Source organism: Montipora capricornis, chromosome 5, assembly GCF_036669925.1.
Source record: "Montipora capricornis isolate CH-2021 chromosome 5, ASM3666992v2, whole genome shotgun sequence".
Classification (NCBI taxonomy): domain Eukaryota; kingdom Metazoa; phylum Cnidaria; class Anthozoa; order Scleractinia; family Acroporidae; genus Montipora; species Montipora capricornis.
In genome coordinates this window covers 7,150,609-7,173,008 of record NC_090887.1, presented here as the reverse complement: position 1 = coordinate 7,173,008, position 22,400 = coordinate 7,150,609, and the positions used below count along the sequence as shown (strand labels likewise).

The 22,400-nt window shown below is 39.3% G+C and overlaps 3 protein-coding genes across 3 annotated transcripts in view; 1 reads left to right on the top strand and 2 right to left on the bottom strand.

Moving 5' to 3' along the window:
* The window catches only part of LOC138049303 (hypoxia-inducible factor 1-alpha-like), a 14,514-nt gene extending 5,408 nt beyond the window's left edge, over positions 1-9,106 (top strand). The window contains exons 6-11 of the mRNA XM_068895522.1: positions 716-988; positions 1,618-1,811; positions 3,124-3,230; positions 4,221-4,368; positions 4,885-5,203; positions 5,978-9,106. Coding sequence (XP_068751623.1) covers positions 716-988; positions 1,618-1,811; positions 3,124-3,230; positions 4,221-4,368; positions 4,885-5,203; positions 5,978-6,640 — 1,704 coding nt within the window. The 3' untranslated portion in view covers positions 6,641-9,106. The remainder of the gene's footprint in view (positions 1-715; positions 989-1,617; positions 1,812-3,123; positions 3,231-4,220; positions 4,369-4,884; positions 5,204-5,977) is intronic.
* On the bottom strand, positions 7,001-15,669 carry LOC138049307 (methenyltetrahydrofolate synthase domain-containing protein-like). Its single transcript, XM_068895527.1, has 4 exons — positions 15,159-15,669; positions 14,655-14,812; positions 10,878-11,066; positions 7,001-9,158 (listed from the first exon to the last, which is right to left on the bottom strand). The coding sequence occupies exons 1-3, from the start codon at positions 15,616-15,618 to the stop codon at positions 10,890-10,892; spliced, it is 795 nt and encodes a 264-aa protein (XP_068751628.1). The 5' UTR covers positions 15,619-15,669; the 3' UTR covers positions 7,001-9,158; positions 10,878-10,889.
* Positions 15,670-18,754: 3,085 nt separating this feature from the next.
* Positions 18,755-21,011, bottom strand: LOC138048793 (G-protein coupled receptor 135-like). The gene has a single exon (XM_068894916.1). It carries the CDS (start codon positions 20,740-20,742, stop codon positions 19,594-19,596), a length of 1,149 nt encoding a protein of 382 aa, XP_068751017.1. The 5' UTR covers positions 20,743-21,011; the 3' UTR covers positions 18,755-19,593.
* Positions 21,012-22,400: the final 1,389 nt, after the last annotated feature.

The window sequence follows — 22,400 nt, the reverse complement described above, 5'->3', positions numbered from 1 at the left end:
AATATACGTAATTTTTGTGTCGTTGAGAAAAATGGTAGTTTTTCAAGCTCTTTTTTCCAATAAACATAAAGTGTGCTTTGTCATTAATGTGTTAATAAAACAATTATTATCCTGCTCAATCTTGTGGAATATTGCCTGATTTCACCCAACTCGGCCTACGGCCTCGTTAGCTTTTCCCAGGCCATATTCCACGCGATTTTGCATGATAATTGATAATTACAGGATAAGTCACCATAGATCCAGCAGATGATTGCCACGTATACAACAGACTGCCCTATCCCATTCAAAAAAGTGGGTCCTGGTTTTTATTATTATATTATTTTATTTATTTATTTATTATTATGTTTATGGTTATTATTCTCCATTCTGTGACTAGTTTACCCTGTCAATCAAATTGATACTAAATTTTATAGTGCTTCACTTAAGCCAGATGCAGGATCATTTTCCAAATTTCCCACAGATTTCCTCCTGCCATTTTTTGGCAGAGGTAGGGTCAGGTGGGTGGTGAACTGAAGGGCAGAGTTGACACTATCAAATGCCTTTGATAGGCATGCCACTGCCATTATTGCAATGGGGCTTTGATCCTAAGAATCTCCCTTGGGCATTCTGCTTCCATAATCTTGTGGGAATTGTAATGCTAATCTTGGTGTCACCACAGTTGTGGTGGACTGGTGTGGACATGTTTCGATGTTCTGCTGTCTTTCGATTCCAACAGATTGAAGTCACTGGTAACAGCTTGTACAAATACATCCATCCTTGTGACCACGAAGAACTAGCCAATCAGCTTGGAGGGCAGATTCCTCTGGAAGACATGGAAATCTTTGATGGCTTGTTCTGTTCAGATTCTGTCTTCATGATGAGTAATCACTTAAAGGGGGGATCCAAGAAAGCCATTCAAGAAAATCCACACAAGTCCTTCTTTCTGCGAATGAAAAGCACCTTGACAAGCCGTGGGAAAAGCGTTAACCTGCGTGCGTCAACCTACAGGGTGAGAAGAAATCTCAATGAATTTCCTTTTGAAGCAATACACACTTTAATAAGCAACCGTTGCCATCATCATCAATATGATTTTATTGTGGACAAGTTTTCTTCATTAGAATGCTTTAAAGTGTAGGCTAGCATTTATTTAAGTGATGGTGCCAACCATTCTTTGTCACAAGAGCAGTCACTGCTGAGTTAAAACAAACAATTTATTACCCCACGGAATCCTGGATGCAAGATCATTGAAACTTTAAGGATCGAGTAACAGTTAAAAATTTATTTCTTGCTTGTCTTGTGACATAGTCCAAATGCATATTTGGCAGCCAAAAAAATGTATTCTTGTGTTTATGTGCTAATTAGACACACTAGCCTCACTCTCAAGCAACGTTTCTCTTGTATTTTGTCCATGCAAAAGGATACATTTTTGGCTGCTATTTGTTGATAGCATCATTTTGACTGTACACAGTCTGCAGTTTGGTTGACGGATCAATCAAAATTGCTTGATGAAAACTACTTGTGGCACTTGGACAGTTGAATGCCCATCACAATCTTCATAAAAGGTGACAACACCTTGAGACAAACTAGAATACAGTACCTGGTTATTAATCGAGAGGAGGGGTTATCTTTTTGTTGAAGGTGGTTCATTGCACTGGAAGCATGAAAACCTTGGTCAAAAAAACTAAAGAAGGAGAAGAGGAAAAAGTGCCACTCTTTATGGTAGCCATTGCTGTACCCCTTATGTTTTCGTCAACTTTTGAGGTTCCTTTGGACAGAGCCACTTTTACCAGTCGTCACAGCCTTGACATGAATTTCCTATCATGTGATGACAGGTTTGTTGATTTTTGAGCTGCTAAATTTAATATGGCTGTGGTTCTAACTATATAACTATATTTAGCACTGGTGCACTAATTGGAGACGCTGAACAAAAAGCAAAGAAAATCAAATTTATCGGTTGATTTTTTGAGAGAGGGGACTACCCAGAGAAAAACATCTCAAAGCAGAGTAGTGACTGAGCCAACAAACTCAACCCATATGTGATACCAAGTCTGTGCATCAAACCTAGGCCACATTGGTGGGAGGCGAGTCCTCTCACCACTGCGTCATCCCTGCTACCTGTTAGCACCCAGAAGAAAGCACCTACTGGTAAATATCCCCACCTCAAAAGGTAACTTGACGTAACAGAGGGCTGAGCGAAAGGAAAGGAAAGGAACTTTATTTAAGTGTCTAGTCGTTCTAGCACTGGAACACTAATTGGGAACACTGTAAACTGAAATTAACAATTAACGCAAATCAAGTCAAAATGTTGTTTTTTTAGGAGAGGGGAAAACTCTGAGTACCCGGAGAAAACCTCTCGGTGCAGAGTAGAGAACCAACAAACTCAACCCACATACTGTACATTGTATGACACAGAGTCTAGGAATCGAACCCGGGCCACATTGGTGGGAGGCAAGAGCTCTCACCACTGTGCCATCCCTGCACCCCTCAACAATGTCTGAGTGACCATTTCCTTTTCCAACAATCAATCATTGGAATAAAATAATGATAAGGAAGGGGGGGGGGGGGGGGGGGGGGGAAGAGATAACCCATTCACTTCTCAGGTGCCCTAGGAGTCTCCCGGTTGACCACAGAGTGAAATCTGATAATTCTCACTCCCAGGAGTCAGTGGGTTAACTAGGTTTGAGGGGGCAATAATATTGTTAAGCTATACAGTCTCCTGGAATTGAAATTAGGGAGCTCACGCAAGGACAACAACGATGACGGCTACAGGAATGCCACAAAACAATTACTCTAATGAGCAAAAACAAATTAAAGCTCTGCACGTGCGTTTTACATTTTGGGGCATTTCCTCCTCTTGACAATGATGGGAATTGACCAAATCTCATGTTGTGTAGAGGGCGTGAGGACATGATGAAACATTTTTAAATTTTCTCCCCAAACAACCACTCAATTCTTGCCAATTTTATTCCTGCAATGTTGACACACACTTTCCATTCCAAACAACTTAGGCTTGTAAAGAAGGTTTTACAAAAATGGGAAATAATGACTTTCTCATTGGCGGCGTCGTCGTCCTTGCGGAAGCTCCCTACTGTTGAAATAAAGCATCTATGATTGATTATTAAAGAAATTGTTTTGTGTTTAAAGTGCCACACGCTTGCTAGGATTTAGCCCCGCTGAGATTGTTGGCAAGTCGTGGTACCATTTCCTTCATGCATGTGACCTGGACACAGCTTTGGCTTGTCACAAAACATGTGAGTCATTTATTTAATAAGCAAAAAATATTGATATTGAAGTGGTTATGCTTAAGATATTCAGAGAGTTTATAAAAAAATGTGATGGCTTGTGTGTTTTTATAGTGGCTTGCAGATGAATTATTACTCTTCAATATAAGAACCATCTTGTACAATAATGTGTATTATCACAGAACAGTAGGATAATACTGCTCTGTAGCTTTCATTTGAGTGGTTACACTTCAGAATTTCTCCTTAAGTACTGAGCATTGTACCTCATAATGAAATACATGTGCGGCTTGTTGTGCTGTAGAAGATGGTCCTAATTTGGAAGGCAGAGGATGAAGTCTTTAGTTAAGTGTGACCATTCAATGAGGGCACCTGAGCAGTGCTTTGCTTTTACCATTAATTAAATTTATCGTGCTATTCAGGCAGATTGTAACTATCAACTCTGGGTGAAGTCTGTGTGTGACCAAAGGGGTTAAAGGGGCTATGTAACACAAAATTTTGTAATTTTAGGACACCCAAAATGTAGAATGCAACATTGCAATAACCACTTTAATCTGTTGAACAACATAAAAGAAATACAGCAAAAGGAAAGAGAAGCACAATTGGACAAGATTGAAATGGATTGCATTTGGATAATCTTGAAACAAAGATGGCCTTATGTTTTTCATCTGTACATGTATGGCAAATCTCCTGGATAAAGGTCGTTTTTGCTCAGAATCACCTTGTTTGTGGTGTATAACGATAACTTCATCAGTAAAGGAATTCCACATTGTTTTATTGACCGTTTACGAGTTTTAAATTCGTGATTACACAGCCCCTTTAAAAGTGAGTCAATGCGTTAATCAAGGGGAACATGGTTTTGAATGGATGTAGGTTTGTTAATCTGGGATTCGCATTAAACAGCTTTTGAACAACCCGGTCCAGGGTGTTAGACAGAGTGAAATTTAGATCAAGTCTCACTTCTGGGTGTCAGTGGGTCAAGATGGCTTTTTTTAATTTCAGTGCTTACCAAAGGACAGTCAGTAAGCAAGTATTACCGCTTCTTGTTGCGCACAGGAGGTTGGGTGTGGTTACAAACCAAGGCAAACATTGTTTATGACAGCAAGACATGCCAGCCACAGTTTGTCCTCTGCACAAATTACATGATTGTGTAAGTCCATCTCTTCATGTTTATCTTTTATGCCATTAGAAAGTGAGAGAAGCTGAATTTTCACAGATCAGCTCAAAGTAAAACAATGAACTTGGGAATAGAAGTGTAGTAAGTACTTGCATACAAGCATTCCTGACACTATGTAAAAGTTAAGGGACTGACAATTTTAATTCAACTATTTATGAATAGATAGTACTGTTGATTCACATGTTTTCAAGTTGTGGCCAAATTCTTGAAGTGTGTGTACTGGTTCTAAACTTCTGTAGTGCAAGTTGTTGCCACATAATTTCTCACCTACATAGTGCAGGAAAGAGGCCTTCCTTGTTCTTAAGATGACACTCACTCTATTGATGTGAACCTATGCCTGCAAACACTCGCAAGTGTTTCCGTTTGTGCCAGAAGCTTCTGCTCCCATATGGCTCTCATTAGCCTCAGGCAGCAAGTTGCTTGAGCAACAGCACCAGCCGACTACCTTCTACTTGTCATTAAGACGTTTTTATTTATGTCGTCTTGCAGGAGGGCAGATCGACAGGAATTCATTCTTTCAACAGAGCAAGTCAACCCTGTACCTGCACCCATGGCATTGGACCTGGTCATGAAGAAGGAAAAACCTGAACCCAGGGGCACCAGAAGAAAGCATTCTATTGTGTTGGAAGAACGTACCAAGCTGCTTAAGGCTGCCGCACACGAGCAACGTCAAACAAAAGAGGTTGCACCCAAACAGGAATCCACACTGGACAACACTTGCTGCATGACAACAAAAGAACCACCCAAAATTGCAAAGAAAACTTGCAAGTGTCTGGGTGAGGTCGATTGTGAGCACATGAACTTTCAGGTATGTTGTCTGGTTTATAGGAACAGTCGCTCAGTCACCACTGTTGACAAGATACCAGATTATCGAGTAGGCCCTAATAAAAGCTAATGTGTTCAAATCATTTCCTGGTTACACCAGGTTGTTCAACAATCTAACCAACTAAGTTGGATGAAATGGCGCTCAAGAGCAGAAAGTACTGTTTTTAAGTTGCCAATGTGTGTACCTTCTTTCCAAAAACCTTCAGTTTTGGTCAGTTGTTAACAGGAGGGAAACAATTCTGGAAAACTCCCAGCTCGAATGTGACTCAACCCTGTGGCGCTCTAACTGCACTTGCTGCACCATAATATGAGCTGTCAAGCCTTCTAGGAGCTGGTCACTTGCAAGTGACGATACTTTCATTCCCTCAACATAAAACAAGTCCCACTGACTTAAATACGCGGTTGCGGTTTATCAATGATAAATGTTGTCACTATCAACGAAATATACCACAGCATTATTATCTATTAGATGCACTAGTTATGTCCCGTAATAGGAGGGAAGTAACTTGAAAAGGTCCACATGTACATTATGTGCAACTTTGTTTTAATGGCCCCATCTTTGACTTGAAATCGCCAAAGGTGGCTTTTAAGTTCACCAACTTGGTAACAGAACAGAAATTCAAGATCAAATCATGTGATGTCTTGATATCTCTTTGGAATATTGGTACGAGTAGTGGGAAATCCAGCACACTCTAGTCGAGTACCAGAATAAGGTTGCCATGGCATGGACTAATACATTGGCATTTTATTGTTTCAGGACTGTCTGCCTGTAGCTTGGGACACAAATGAGGACCTTATTGAGCAACAAGAAAAGTATGAGCAAATCCTTAGTGATCACTACACCATCAGTCGTCAGCCTGGAGATGTGGAAAACAGCCCTGGAGACTACAGAACACCATTTATCCCATCACCAAGCGAAGATCTAAAGATTAATGCAGACCAAGAAAAAACAGATGAGGATGAAGAAAACTATGACGAGCGTGCACCCTTTATTCCGCTGTCAATTGACGACACAGAGTTAGAGGATGATTTGTTGGTTGAAATACCCTTCATCGATTCGCCAATGACACCCTCGCCATCATCATGGTTACTCAATGCAGATGAGAGCATCCCCTCTCCAGGTGCTGCAGCAATTATTTCTATGCCAGCTCCAACCAAAGCTGCCCCACACAAAAAAGTGACGAGCCTTTCTGCATCATCCTCACCCATCGTGTCCAGGAAGGAGGTGCCCAGTGCAATCAAAAGAAATGGTTATATCACTAATGATATGGCTTCCAGAGGAAAGGGCTTCTTTCCTAGCATATCGTCTTGGGATGCTGAGGTGAATGCCCCAGTGCAGCAGTTTGATCTCTTGCAAGGGGAGGATCTGCTTAAAGCACTGGATTGTGGTGACTTATGCTCCGCACTTTACGTGGTGTGAGAACTTTTTAGTACGAAGCTAGAAAAGAGGGTAATATAGTGTGTTGGTACAGTATCTTATTCCTTGGCTAAATGTTGAAACATAGTTGGTCAACATTAGCTTTGATGAGTGGCAATGTTGGATACACATATAAACGCACTTAGTACCAACATATGCCAGCATCTGGTTGGGATCTATGCATTGGAATAATGACTTGAGCCGTGTTCACACTCAACATTGATTATGATCAACTGAAGTGTATATCAGGCTATCATACTCCATGTGAGAAATAGAAAACATGTACCGTGTTTCTATCGAGTTATAGAAACACAATTGAAAGTTTGGGAGAACAAGAAATGCTGTGGGAACACGAGCCACAGGCGAGTGTTTCTATAACTCGATAGAAACACGGAGTACATGTTTTCTATTTCTTTTAGAAAACAACGCAAAGAGAAAAAGGAAAACAACTTGTTAACTCTAATTATCAAAATGTAAATGCTCTGTGTCTCCATCGCGTTATAGAAACACGATTTTTAACCAATCAGCGTGCATACTTTCTTAGGACTGTATTCTAATCAATTTTATTCAATTATGGTTCTGTTCACATCTGCGGAAATTCAAATACAATACACAGGGTAACCTCGCAGTGCGAGACAAAATGGCGCCATATCGCGTGGCTGCCACGATTATCATCACCATCATGTGCTTGAGGTGAGGAGAGAACCACGGATAGCTTCCGAGAATAAGAGAAGACAAATCCAAACCTTCGCTCCATAAAGCGATGCTCATACCACCATGTGCTCGCCATTCTGTTCAATTACGCATTGTAATTACTTCAAACAACCCCTTTGAGGTTGTTTGAAGTAATTATAATCCAGTTTTAATCCGGGACTGTGAACCCATTTCATATTTAATTTGATCATAATCAAGGCCTAATGTGAACACAGCTTTGGTCTCATCCATTTTGGGGATCCAGCTCGTTTTTCCAACATCGCTGCATCTAGGGAAAATAAAACTTGACTGTTTGATCAAAAACAAACTTTTGGCTAGCATTAATATTCAAGATTAGCTTTTTGTCATCCAATGTGTTGGCCAGAAGCCAGTTGATTTAGCAGAGGCTTTGCAACTAGAATGATCATATCTTTCCACGTGAAATTGTCCTTTGCATCATTAGTTATTCAAACAAGCAGCGTTTAATAACCAAAACTTTTATAGATAGGAGATTATATAGTCACATCATGACATTAATGGTAATTTTTGTAGGGGGATCCTTTAATGTGTGCTGTTGGTCTTTCGTATTGTTTTATTGCATATATTGCAACCTAGGGTCTGTTAATGTGTCATACTCTTGGACGTCATGGCTTAAGAACTGAAATAATTATTGGGTGCTTTATTTTATTGTCGTCTTTTTTTTTTTGGAATGGCAAGAATAAAAGTGCATGGACAAAATAAGTTTTCTTTTTCAAAGATTTGGAGTCTTGAATTCCAAAAATAAATTTTTCTTAACTGATTTATAACAATAGTCTGTGCTGTCCAATAATTTTTATTGTTTTCAAATTGAATAATTCGTGTTACTTATAATGATTGAGCTGCCTCTGAATGCAAAAATCGGTAAGTCATGCCGCTTGACCAATTCACAGATAGATTGTGTTGCTAGGAAGTATCCAGAATTCGCTTACTACTGATCTCCAAGTCAAAAGAAATTGGTCAGTTGACCAAAAATCAAAGAAAAATCCCATTTGCTGGTAATATTGGATTTAGAGGCTGCAAAATAACTAATAATTAAACAATAGAATGTATGCAATGTAAATTTCAGGGCAGACAACAGCATCTTTGGGCAGTGATATGAAACCATATCATTCCAATAATAATTATTATTGAAACAAGTTCTGTTTCTCTTTCCAGCTCAAAGGATCTTTACACGAATTTGATAAACTAAACAAAACTCGAGAGGAATTGCAGAATAACCAATATTTTTCAATTTTCAAAACATGACAGAAGGCAGAAATGAAAGCTGCTGCAATTATAAGTAATTATTCCCTTTTAACGAAAAGTTTAATATTGCTTTTTTTCAAGGCTGTGCTTTAGGTTTGTCTTGAAGTTTGAGTTTTTTATTCTATTGGGATAAAGCCTTTTTCATTTCAAATGAGGTACCCGGTATTCAAAGTTCCGCACTAGCTGCAGTGTTAATGCAAAGAAATCTGGAAATGAGTATTTGCAGCAGGTGATACGCCTCCAACCGAAAATGATTGGAAAAGAGTTGCATTAGAAACATTCAATAAGCTATGGTGAACAGTTTATCCCATTAACAAATGACCCTGGTTCCAATCATTTGTTCAAGACTTAAAGTCATAAATTATTGTCAAGACATTTTGTATAACTCATAAAGATTTTAATGCAAGGATCCCCAAAATTATAGTACAATATGCTTGTATAGGGGACAAAAGTGTGATTCAGCAATATTTGAATAAAACTACTGAAAACTTACACTGCTGAAGTTTTAACAAGTGTAGACCTTATTATGAAAACATCTGCAATTCTGAAAAGTAAGAGAAACAAGTCAGCACAAACTTCAATAATTAGCAATTATTGAATGAGGTTGAGTAGGATATGAAGAATTCTGCAGGTCGAGGAGGGTGTTATCCACGAGGGCCAAGGGCCGAGGTGGATAACATCCTCAGAGATCTGCTGAATTCTTCATATTCTAAGAAAGCCGAATTCAATAAGTGCTTTATTATTCATTTAAAATATTTTCAAACTCTTCAAGGAGAAAATCAGCCTTATTTTTAACAATTTCGCACCCTCCAACAAAAATAACACAATCTCGTCCCCAGCTTTTTTCGGTCAACGGTTCAATAATTTGCAGCGGGCTGCACTTTTGACGTCATTTTGACGTCATCGGTTCAATAATCTGCAGCGGGCTGCACTTTTGACGTCATGGATTCAATATGACGAAGTTTCTTTCCAAATTTGGTGAACAGCAGCTGGTTTCTGATTGAAGGAATCTGTCAATCAAACATTGACAGTCGGATTGGCTTTCCAAGATAAAGGTTACAACATCTGACAAGTCTGCAGGACAAATTACTGGGTCTGTAGACTGTCACATGGATCTATACAAGTGAGGAAATCATTGCCTTTTTCAATGCAAACATAGGACAAAGCAAATCAGAATTATCATGTCTTCTACATGGAATTACAAAAAAACTTTATGTTCTGGCCACTTAAGTAATATCATTGTGTCAAATAAATTTATCCAGAAGCACGTGACTTTGAAGCATGTAACTTGCAACTCTTTTCCCTGGAACAAAGCTGGGCATTTTATGCCCAAATATGGACAAAAATAAGATTGAAGCTGCACATGCGGGGAAATGCACAAGCTACATTACATCCAAAATTAATAAGGAAATTTTTAAAGTAAAAAAAACCCTAGCTCTGAATCAGAGTTGAACGCTTCAAGGTCATGAGCTAATAACATATCTTATTAAATGTTTTGGTGTGTCATATTTCTGAGTAATTTGACAAGTTGAGTTGTATTTTGACGATCCCGCTAGGGCGAGTCAAAATACAAACCAGTAGAAATGGTCAGCGACACTACATACCAAAACACATAATAAGCTACTTTATTATATAAACACCAATGAAATAACACGTGATCTTTCTCGCGAAAACATGATATCTTCACATGTGAAGTTTCACACGTGAAAAGATCATTGTTGCTATGGTTACATGAAAAACACACCTTTTGATGCCTTTCTTCAAATGATTTAGTATTTCATTGGTGTTTATATAATAAATAGAATATTACATGACCACTTGGAGACACGAAATTTCTCTTCTCCTGTTGAAAAAATATCTCAACACTCAAAAAGAAAAATTTTGTATCTCTGTGTGGCCATGTAATATCCTCTATTTATTTTATTATTCAACTTCTTTGCACTATATGTTTAGCAAGTAAATTGCAAACAACCGAGAGCATGTGAAGGATTTGTACATGACAAGAGCAAGGTAAATACAGTTAGAACCTCAACTAGTCAAAAGAGCCCTCTTCTGTACAATTATTGTGGAACATTTGTACAAGTTTTTGTGCGTTTTCTGTACAACAACAAATACAGTTGGATAACATTTGTTAAGTTCACTCCCAGCTCAGCCACTCTGGCTGATTTGTATGAGTCATACCACGAGCATAAAACCTTACACTGAAAACTGAGCCATCCTGCTTAAACGGGCTTGCCCAATACACCTGTATATAGATTCTGACCTTGAAGGCGATTCAACACTCATTCAAGTGGACATCCTTTCCAAGCCTTCTGTCTTTTTCTCTGAGATTTTTTAGTACAGGGATTTCCTTCAACATTTGGCTTGTGATCTTTGACCACTGTATTCCAACTGGCCTGCGCTTGTCCTCTTCACACTTGATAACTTTTGTAGGCGTAGCAATGTAGTCCACCTGATAAAATGTGTAATGTGGGTTACCGTATCACAGAAACAGACTTGAGAAACTAATGTTGTCACAACTAAAATTAATGCAATTATTTTGTTAATAGAATAAACTTGTGTACACGATTACATGTACATTGGAGGACATCAAATATTTAACAGGGGTTGTCCCCTCCTAAAATGTTTTAAATTCCCAACCTGACAAGCAACAAAATAGATTTACATTTAACAGGTTAGCCCTGGAAAGGCTCTTATCTTCATGAATGCAGCTAATTAGGATAGATACACTAATTTTTATAAATACTACAAGTCCAATGTCAACTATACAATGCAATAATACAATACATACTTAATTGACCGCTCCCCATAGGGGCTTTTCAGGGCCAATGAAAATCAACGAAACAGCAGAACACAACAACAACAACTGTTAAGAATCCCAACTGGCCGGAGGCAATCCAGTTGGCGATTTACAGGTGCAGCTGGGAAGTTGAACCAGGGACTACCAGGAACAAATTCAACGAGTGGTCAGAGTGGGTCTTGAACCAGGGATCTACGGATCTCAAGGCAAGCGCCCTAACCACTGGGCCACACTGCCTCCTCCTATACAGGCATTTACAACAGTTCAGCTAACTCTCACAAAGGGTTCCCTTTTGATGAATAAAATCATCTGGCATTAGACAGAGTTTAACTCATCGACAATAGCTGAGCTTGGGAACTGGTGCCATGAAATGTTGGTGGGGCCCTGCAAAAATCCGTGCCCAGCATGGAGGTTTCCATGGCAAGCAGCCACCAACCAGCACTGTCACACTGAAGGAACGTCTGCAGAGATACAGTTCTTACCTAGCCCGATCGATACTTACCTTGGCCTGACTCCTCAGAGGGGTAAAAAAGGCTGGGCAATAAATTTGCAAGAGAGGTGACCAAAGCAGTGACCCGCAAAGATCAGCTAAGCAAGCAAATGAAAAGAAGGTGACTAAAGCTAACACGCAACCTCGTGGCAAGGTAAGCCAAGCCCCTGGGGACCACCACGCTGGGTGCATCGACTTGAGATGAACTTGAATTTAATTAACTCATTGTCAATAGATGAGCTTGGGAACTGGCGCCATCAAAGGTTAGTGGGTCAGGCACAACATAAGGTTTCCATGGCAACCCTGTGAGCTGGAACCAGCCCAAAGAAACTCACTTCCTCTCCAAGGTGCTTGGAGAAAGGAGGAACCTGCAAACAGGGGAGCGAGAAATCATGATAGCCCTTGGAGGCTGATGCAAGAAACCAGCATGTCTGAAGGTGTTTCAATGTACAGCCGATAGGCGCAGCTAGAGCAAGGAGTAAGGAGTAAGGAATGTGCAGTTGGTTAGTGCATGGCCTTCTGAGTTCAAACCCTAGTGACCTCACATCCTTGCTTTGACTTCTTTCCATTCTGTGTAACTTCAGGTAGCTTTAAATACCCTTAAAAACAGAGCACTGATGATGGAAAGGGAGGGGGGGGGGGGGGGTAAAATAAACACAACACTGGCTTCCTGGGTGAATACCCTCTAGAAGGCAAAAGGAACTTCCGACATCACATAAGGTGTAACTTTACCTAAACCAATGACCAAAGGCTTGGATGAGGTGCTCAGAAATGCCATTATGAGCAGCTACTGTAGCATTCCCAATGTGAAAGCTGTGACTTGAGAAAGGTATGACTGCAGCTGACATAAACTCTTGAAGCCAGTCGGTGAAAAGAGAGTGCTAGAGTGGATGGCTGTCTTGCAACAGAAACAACAAGCTAGGTATATTGCCCCTGATAGACAAGTGCCTCATCATGGCCCTCAACCATGCAGAGAAGGCAGTTACCCAGGCCAATGTGTATATTTGCACCCCTTTGAAAGGGGTCCGTTTTTGAGGCCTTAATCCTGACCTGCATGCAGGATGGAGAAGACATGCTGTCCACAGAAACAGCTGTAAGAGTTGGGAACTGCTTACTCCGAAGCTCAAAGAAAACCAAAGTGCCAGAGGGTGCATGCCGCCCAGAACATAGAATGATCAGGAATATTAAGGCCCAGAGACTCCCCAGAGCTCCAGAGGTCGTCCATGATGGGCACCAGTCAACTCATCACTGAGACCAGTGTGTGGAATGGATACTTGACCTAAAACATGGGAGGGAGGGAGGGAGGGAGGGGGAGGGAGGGGGGAAAAGCTAGCGAGAAAGCAATGAGGTGACTCAAGCCAAAGCACATGGCAATGCCCCTGCAAACCTCCCTGGAGTCCCCCAGATATCACAGGAAAAACTGCTGCATTGGCTTGGTTTTAACTTTGCCTAAATTATATTTAGCCTCATTAAATTATTGTGGTTTAGGCTGTGTTTGCAAGTTAGGATTTACTAGATTGCATAAATCAACACATTTCCCAAAGCCAATTTGGAGAACTACGGTAACTTGGCTGAAATGGGCGAAAAGCCAGGTCCAATTACAAATGGCTAGTGAAGAATTGGCACCGATATTGACGATGGAGAATTGGTAGACACAGCTGGAGGTACAGAAGCTAATATAACACTTCTACCAAATGAGGCATGGGAGGGGTTAGGTGGAGCAAAGATAAACAAAGGAAGGAGCCACAAAGGCTGGCCTCCCTTGGAAAGAAGATCCTGTGGGCAAAGAGGCGTGCAACTGGATCAGTTTAAAAGTTTGCAAGCCCAAAACTCCCATGCTGCACATCAATTCTGCGGCGTACACAGGCATTGCATTCTTAAACTAGTGAACCTTTGTTGTAATTTTCTCCTCAAACCAGCTCTCTCAAGATCTTAAAGTTAGTAACAGTGGACCATTAAATAGCAAAATTCCAGTTAAATTAAATTGAAATCAAGGCTTAAAACTTTCGTTGCTTAGTGTTTAGTTAACATAGTTTTGAAATCCAAAGAAAAAATTAATAATTGATTTTTTGGTGATGAGCACCGTCAAGGAAACATAATTTTTATGTGGATATATATGTTTTTTACCCACTCAGCCATGAGGGGTTCCCTGTGGATGCAAATAAATCATCTGGCATTAGACAATGTAAATTAAAATCTATGAGCCACTCTTACGAGGCAAAGGGTGGACACCAGTGATGTTGAGGAGAGTAGAACTCTTGGGATTTTTTTTTGCCCTCGTCAAAATAATATCGTTGTTCACCTACCGGTAATTAACTGTATTTCTGGACATGGAAGGGAGGTTGGAGCTTTGAACTGACTGGTACATAACTACTTAAGTAAAATAACTGCTTTGCACTTACATGTGAAGAGGACATAATTTTTTAGAAGAGGTAGAGGTTGTTAACCTATTAACTCCAGAAGCACCCAATGACGAGTAAAATCGTCTGACATTAGGCAGATTAAAATCTATCACCCTGAGGAGTCAATGGGTTTTCAACACACATAATCTCATTAGATGTTTTGGTGTGCATGGCAACATCAACAACTAAACTAGTCAAACCGGTTTTCTACTGTACAATAACCAAGTGTACAAATTACTAACTGTACAATTCTGTGGAATATTTGTACTAGTTTCATGTGTTTTTTGAACAATAACTAATACAGTTGGATAATAAATTATAAACTTAGAGGTTGACTAGTTACCTTACCATCAAATCATGTTCATCTATCAATTCATCTGGAATATCCACAACTTGACAATCATGGACAGTTGTGATGACAACAGTGTCTTGACTGACAGCTCCCATGGAAACCATCATTACATATTCCATATCAGCATAGCCTTCTCCCTTGCCGATACGATAACCTAGGTTAAGGGTTGCACACACATAATAAGTGTCATAAGTGGGGTCAACTTTAAACCGTATGGCAATCACAAGGCAATGTTAATAAATGCACTTCGTCATGCAGCTAAAATAAATTCCAGCAAAACCCTTGGATGATAAACAGCTGTTTAAGCTCGACCAATATTGGTTATCACAAAAAGAATGAACAAGGGATAAGGAAAATTACAAATTAAACAGGATCAAAATTTATGAAGGGGCTATAAAATTATAGGAAAGACATACATTTTTGAAATGGGGAAAGAAGCTTATGCATGTTAAGATTGAACATTCTTAACTGTGATGGCCTTTACGTCAAGAGTGTCTCACCTTTTGGTGACACTGCTACTGACCCTATCACGATTAGATCAATGTGCACCTTATGATCCAGTCCAACGGGTGTGCTATAATTTGTAATACCCTCTCTCGCCGCACACCTCTTCAGCAAAGCAGTGTTCGCACCAGATGGTGGAATTATACGATTAAAAAGACCGTTTCTCAACCTGGGTGTAGGAACCAATAACATCTTCCTCTCCTCCAATGCTTTATATCTAACAAATTCTTGCGGCTTGTCTGGATTAACCTTGACAGTTTGGGCATTTTTGAATTCATCCATGAAAGTAACTTTCTCTCCAGCTGCGTTTGCTCCTTTAAAGTTCGGGATTCGGTGATGAACGGGCCTTGGAAAATTGGCCAAATCATTCCTTTCGATATAATTCCAAATACGCTGACGTATTTCTGCTTTTGTCGTTGGACTACATGTAGCACTGGCGGCTTCTTTGTTGCTCATCTCGATAAAAAAAGTCAAGGTTCAGCCGCCATCTTTTAGTTTGGCTTAAAGGTATTGGGTTCTAGTTTTCAGGCCACACTTGCGAGAGTTATGTTCAAGGTTCCCGAAATGGTTCCCGAAGGTCCCGAGGGTTTGCGGGCGTATTTCGGTTGAACAAAGAACGTAAAATCTATTCAATAGGAAAACGTTTTACCTTGTGAAACTTTGGCATTGGTTTGTTTACTCATAAGGATCTGACGTTCCGTTTGTTAGTGCTGCAGCACTAACAATGAAAAGCCAAGTCTTTTAAAAATATGTTGCAATTGGCAGTTTACTACGGTTTATCACTCCTGCTTGTGTTACAAAGAACAAGAGTCAAACGCGAGGTCGCGCGGCAAGTACAAAACACAGGTCACAGGTCACAGGTCATTGTTTTATGCCAATACAGAAAGTATCCTAAACATTCATAAAAGCTAACCTTAGGCCTAATTAGGCCTAAACAAAAGTTTTTAAGGTTAGCTTTTATGAATGTTTAGGATACTTTCTGTATTGGTAAAACAATGACATGTGACCTGTGACCTGTGTTTTGTACGTGCCGGGGGTAGCGTATAGCTTCCCTCGATACATAATTCAGCGGTCTTGCACGCGTCTGAACGAATTAATTGGACTCAGAATGAGTGTCCTTCCAGTCGAATCACGCTCCTTTAGTCTGAATGCGGGAACAGCCATTTTTACCCCTATTTTACTACTAAGTTTGATCATTTGTTTGAAACTGAAAAAGTCGTTTTAATCGTTGATCTTTATCATTTTGAAGAAAAAAAACAAGTATTCGGCATCAGCAACTATCTGTTTTCTTTGTCAAAAGTGGAAAAACCGGGAAAATGAAGTATTTATTATCGGAAAATCTCATTAATTAATTAATTAATGATGGAGCGAATAGGACGTTTGCATGATGCCGGCATATGACTATAAGTACCAGAATCCTTCAGGTTTCGCTTGTTCATGTTCATGTTCATGTTAATTAGGGCTATTGTTATTTTTACCCCACTGGGAATACAAAATTTAAATATGAAAAGAAAAACAAACTAAATTGTGGTAGTTGTAGTCAAATGACGGTGGCTCTAATTTGCAGGTCGCAGGTCGCAGGTCGCGGGTTACAGGTTATTGTTTCACCAATACAGAAAGTATCCTAAAATACTTTCTGAATTGGTGAAACAATGACCTGCAACCCGCGACCTGTGACCTGCGACCTGCAGATTAGACCCGCCGGTCAAATGACGCCATCTTGAAAATTGCCTATTGAGAAACTAAACTATACCAAATAAATTTCCATTAGTAAAAGCATATTGTTGCAAACATTAACGATTTCACCATGTCGGGTCTTTTTGTTATAGATAAAGCCGCCAGTAATTTAAAAAAGATGATGTTTACGAAAATATAATTTGTCATCGAATTTCCCGACATTTTGGAACGGGTGCATCGAATCACAGGAGACCCAGTTTTAAACAGGACTCTGGCAGCTTAAAATTGAAACGATTTATGTGAAACTTTCGCCAGGACAGGTAAGACAACTAAGACAAAAATTGTCCTAAAGGCTCTATTGCCCACTGTTCATATATTCTTTATAATTACACCTTCTTTTACTAAGATGTAATCGGGGCTCCAGGATGTGTACGTGAGTGATACCATTTTCTGCAATGTTTTAAATGCCCACGAAGTGAATATTTTTCATGAGCCTTTTTGACGCTAGTTTTGTCTTGATCACGAAATAACAAAAGCAGCCTTTCTCCTCACCCGCCATAACATTCGTGTCCTCTAATGAATTTTCCACGTCATACTTTTGTAATTCGATCGCTTTGGCCGCCCGCAAGATGGCACTTTAGGCACCGAATTCAAACCTTTGGTTTTTATATTTATTCATCAATGTGAATATTTTACTGCCTTAAACATGCATATTTAAAATCAGAAAATGACAATCGATTACATTAGAACAAAATACTTTTTACTTCATAGGCACTTTGACTAAGGTCATGTAAAAAGCATTTGTAAGAAAAATTGAAATTGGGATTTAAGCGATTTCACACTGAAGGTTTGTGCGAAACGGGAGGGAAATGTTCAACAGATCGCAAGTTGATATATTAATTGTACGATAGATAACAAGGCCTCCGCTTTTCCAATGGTTTCAGTAAAAATAACGCCTTTGGTTTATCAAAATTGTCATCTCCTTTGGGTAACTTACAACTATGTAACTAAAAAACGCAGAAAATCCCAAAGCAACGTCTAAGTCCAACAGCATATTTCCTAAGGCAATTCAGTCGAGAATTAATTTTTTTTATGCAAGCCGGGGCCAGCTAAACAAAGTAGAAGTGCCGGATCTTGGGAGATTTCGAAAATTAAGCGCCCGATAGTGCGTAGAGAAAAGACTTTTCGCTTTATTTCATCGACCAGGCAACGGTTAATGGTCTGAGGCAAAGTATTAATATTAGATCATTTTATATCACGTTTAATTTTGTCCGCGTTAATATTTGGATGCGTCCGTCTTTGACTGGATAAAGTGGCTTTATATTTTAAACCTTTAAGTACTTTTAAAGCTTTCCGTTGCATACACATTTTAAGTGCCTACAATTTCTTGCGCAAAATGCACGCGGAGATAATTTAATAGCGACATCAACTTTTTTTACCCTAAACTTTATTTAAAAAAAACATAACTATTATCTCATTTTCGGTTATCCATCCTTTTTTATTCTAAAATTTCAAAACAAAACTGATTTCAAGAAAAAGGCAGCCGTTTAGCCAGGATCCCGGACAAAAAATTAGCAACTAATCCCGAGTTCTCAAAATGAATAATTCAAAAAGGAAAAAACTGAATCATCGGTCAGTGTTTGTCAAGAGTTGGATAAGAATTGTAGCCTGAAAGACTCTATCATAAAAATTGCCTACGTACTTCTTTCGGAAAAACGTAATTAAGCAATTCCTTGCATATCTGAATGTGAAGAAGGGTTTTCTCCCCAAGCTGGTTTTATGGTCTGATACGTGGTTATATTCGTTAGTATTTAATGATAAATTTCTTCCAGTTAAGATGATCCCGATATATTAAAATAGCAGTATGTAAACTACCTGCTCAAACCAGGGTGCGTCAAATTTAAATATATTATGGTTTTGTTGAAGAAGTAGTCAACTTTAGCTTTAATGGAAACTGTGTACCATACATGTATTGTTGTGTTGTATTCATTGGATTCGAAAAAGAAAAAAAAAATAGAGTATTATATATATAAAAAAAAAAAAAACATTAGTCCGGTGAGTCTCTTAGCCAGTCGGGCCAATTTCAAACGTTTTGCTACTTGGCCGTGCCTTACAGTAACACGACTTGAGCAAACGTCGTCGAGCTGCTTCCGATCTTGAGTCGAACTCAGTTCTCGTATCAGCGAAGGCACGACGTTTGAAACAGGCGTTACACCAGAAACTCAATTTAAAAATAACCTTTTGGAAGCCTTTAGGCTTCATCTTCATTTTCCTGCCTCAATCCTTCCTTTTAGCTCTGCATAGTTTTCCGCTTGGATTTGCTCCTTCTTCTTCTCTCAGTCTTGCTTCAACATAGTTCCTTGTTGTTAATGCATTATTTACACGAGTTTTTAAGACGACAAGTGAAGGTTTTGTGACAACTGTTTTAACATTGTATTAAATAAGTAAAAATTAAATGCCTATAAAGGATCCAGGAAAGCTTTTTCACGATTGCATCACGAGAGAGAACAACTTATTGCTCTGTTCTTCACAGACCGATGATTTTGCTCCTTCTTCATCGCTGCTTTGCAAATCGATGCAAAGGAAATGATTGTACCGGAACGCGAAACGCATTCGCAGGGTGTGCAGAGTAGTTGTATTGTTTTATCACCTGTTAAACCTTTCAAGTGATATGAGGCTGTCGCCCTTGTTGTTCATTTTAAAGTCATCTTAAATTCAAGAATTGACGCTTACTTGCTATTCTTCCATAAACCCTTAACGTGAAGAAGTAGTCAAAGTTTCTTCGCTTTTGCTGTTGTCGCACACCATAGCTCTTTGAGAGTTTTGCGCCCAAACAGTAGAAGCCTTAACTGTCTTTCCAAGTTTTTTATCTTGATTGGGATTAAACTGAATGTTTTTGTGCCGAAATCTTTGCCTACTGTGCCGAAGTATTATGCTAATTCGAGGGTTTCGAAAAGCGTACACCAACGGATTGATGCTAGAAGAAGCGAAAGCTATGCAAACACCAAAAGCCATGGCTTCTCTCAATTTCAAACGTTCAGTTTGTCGCTTGCTTAGTGATAAATGAAGCGATATCACACAAATGGGTAGCCAACAACAAAGATGAAGAATTGTAATGAAAAACAGGGTTCGTGTAGTCTTAATTTCTGCACCCAAACGCATGGTCTTCATATTTCCAGTGCCTATAGGCCTTATACCTTTGGAACCTCTCCATAGAGACTTCGAAATTTTTAAGAATACACCGATCATGAGAGCCATTGGAATTAAAAAGCACATAGCGACATACATAACACTACAAATTCGCAAGGATTTTTTTTTGCCAGTATTTAGCAGGGGAAAGCAAGACAGTCCCAAAGAGAAGCCAGGAGAGGCTCTGCCGCATTGAAGAGCTTCTCCTCTTATAACCGTCGAGGATATGGCGAAGATCAAAGTCCACAAATATGCAACAAATATTAGTTGCGCCGTTCCCTTTGGAGAGATTTTTTTCCTTCCTGAATGTTTGATGACAAAGTAGCGCTCTATGATCAGTAGAGTCAAGGCAAGGTTCGATGAAGCAGCGAACCATTCGAATGTAAACCCAATAAAAACACAAAGCCAGTGGTTCGTGAGAGGCGAATACGTGTTGCTCAATAGTCTAAGATACGGGGGAATGGAAATTAGGGCGAATAGAAGCTGGGCGAGAGCCATGTTGACAAAAAATGCGTTTGTAACTGTGCGAAGTTGATAATGACGTGAGACAATTATGCAAACCGCACTGTTTCCTAAAACGCTCAAAATTAAAATAATGAGCAAGGAAACTTTGAAGACAACCTGAGAGACTTCCAGTGACATATTCTCGCATACCATGGTCTTGTTCGATTCTAAAACAGACACCATGGAATCATTGTTATCGCAGTCCGCCATTCGGAAAAAAACTGAAGAAAATGACGGTTGCCTTAAGGTCAGTGGCCAATGTTGTACACTGACTGCAACTACGATTCAAAGTTGTTTATAAAACTCACAGGGACGAGCCTGAGTTTAAAAATTTTGATGCCCTTGCGTGATGTCAAGACGAACCCGAGCTCCATAGTTTGTCGTAAAGAGTTGTTTCAGTTTGAGCATTCAGTTGCAACTAGGTCGGCGCAGTCTCCTTTTCAAGACTGAAATGCTTATTCATGACGCTGACAGTATAAGACAGATGTTTTTGTTGTCATTTAAAGTGCAAACGAAATGCATCTCTGCTCTAAATTTAAATGTATATAGATATATTAAGGAGCCATAAACGGCTGCTGAACAATGACGTACCGATGACGTCCGCAACAAGAAAACACATTATAATATTTGCGAGTGAACCAGTATTAAATCCTCGCGTTTATTCGATCACTGATTTGATGGACAAAGGACTCGGACGCGTCTCCAGCCGTCGAAAACAATTTTTAAAACGTCGTTTTCAAAAGTACAACCACTGTTGAATTTTAAGAAAGGAGTCTTCTGTTTACGTTTAGTTGTTTTAATTTGTCACTTAGAGAGTAAGATAGTAGATTTTCTCGAATATTAATAATACGGTGATAAAGCCATTGGGTAAAACATTAGAGTGGGAAACAAATTATTTCTTGTCGCATCATTGATCCAAAAAGGCTTTCATTTGAGTTTTTTTGTAAAGAGAAATAGAAAGCTGTTTTTCTTTAGTCTCCCCGTCTAGTTGCTATTTCTTTCTTTCGCTAATGAGAGAGTTTTAAGTTAATGGCATATCGTACATGTAATTTAGTTATAACAGTACGGGATTAAAATGAAGGCTCCTAAAAAATGGAAAGTGTTTAGAATTTATTACATTTTCTCGTTAGATCCCCTTTCATCAAAAATTTTAAAATTGACTAATGAAGAGAAAATTAAAAATGTCTTCCTAAAGTTAGGAAGATTAATACTATTGTCAAAGTAGCTCGCTTAAACCGGGAAAAACAACCCCATTTAGGGATTGCTTTAATTAAGCCTTGTAGGCGAGGGACAAAATTTCCCCAACATAATCACAGTGTTAAGGGACGCCCTTGATTAGTTCACCGGTATTGAGACGACAAAGTGTATTCAAGGCATAAGTCTCCTGAGGGTAATATTTGAGATAATCGCTCAATATCGGTGCCAATTTACTAAAAAGAACATTCGGACCATTTCCTCAACTAATTAACAATTACTTCACGAGGGCGCGTCGGATATGAGATGACAGATAGCCAAAGGGGCGCTTAACACCCAGTTGGCTATATTCATCTCCTGTCCAACAAGCGCGAGTGGAGTAATATTTTTTTTATTAAAAGCGCTCATAAATTAATGGTTAAATCTAACCTACTTATTGATGAAAAAGTGTGTTAGTAACATCACTTTTAATGACTATTTTCAATAAATACAAATTCCATTTTATTAATTCAAACTGAAATACAAAAAATATCGCCTTTCTTTTTCTCACGAGACTGCAAAAATGAGCCGTATTTTTGCTCAAACTACAATCCCACAAACCACGGCTCACCAGGCCTCCGAAATCTGCCGGCAAAATAGCAATTTATGAAGAATGAGACTGGGTTGAGACGTAA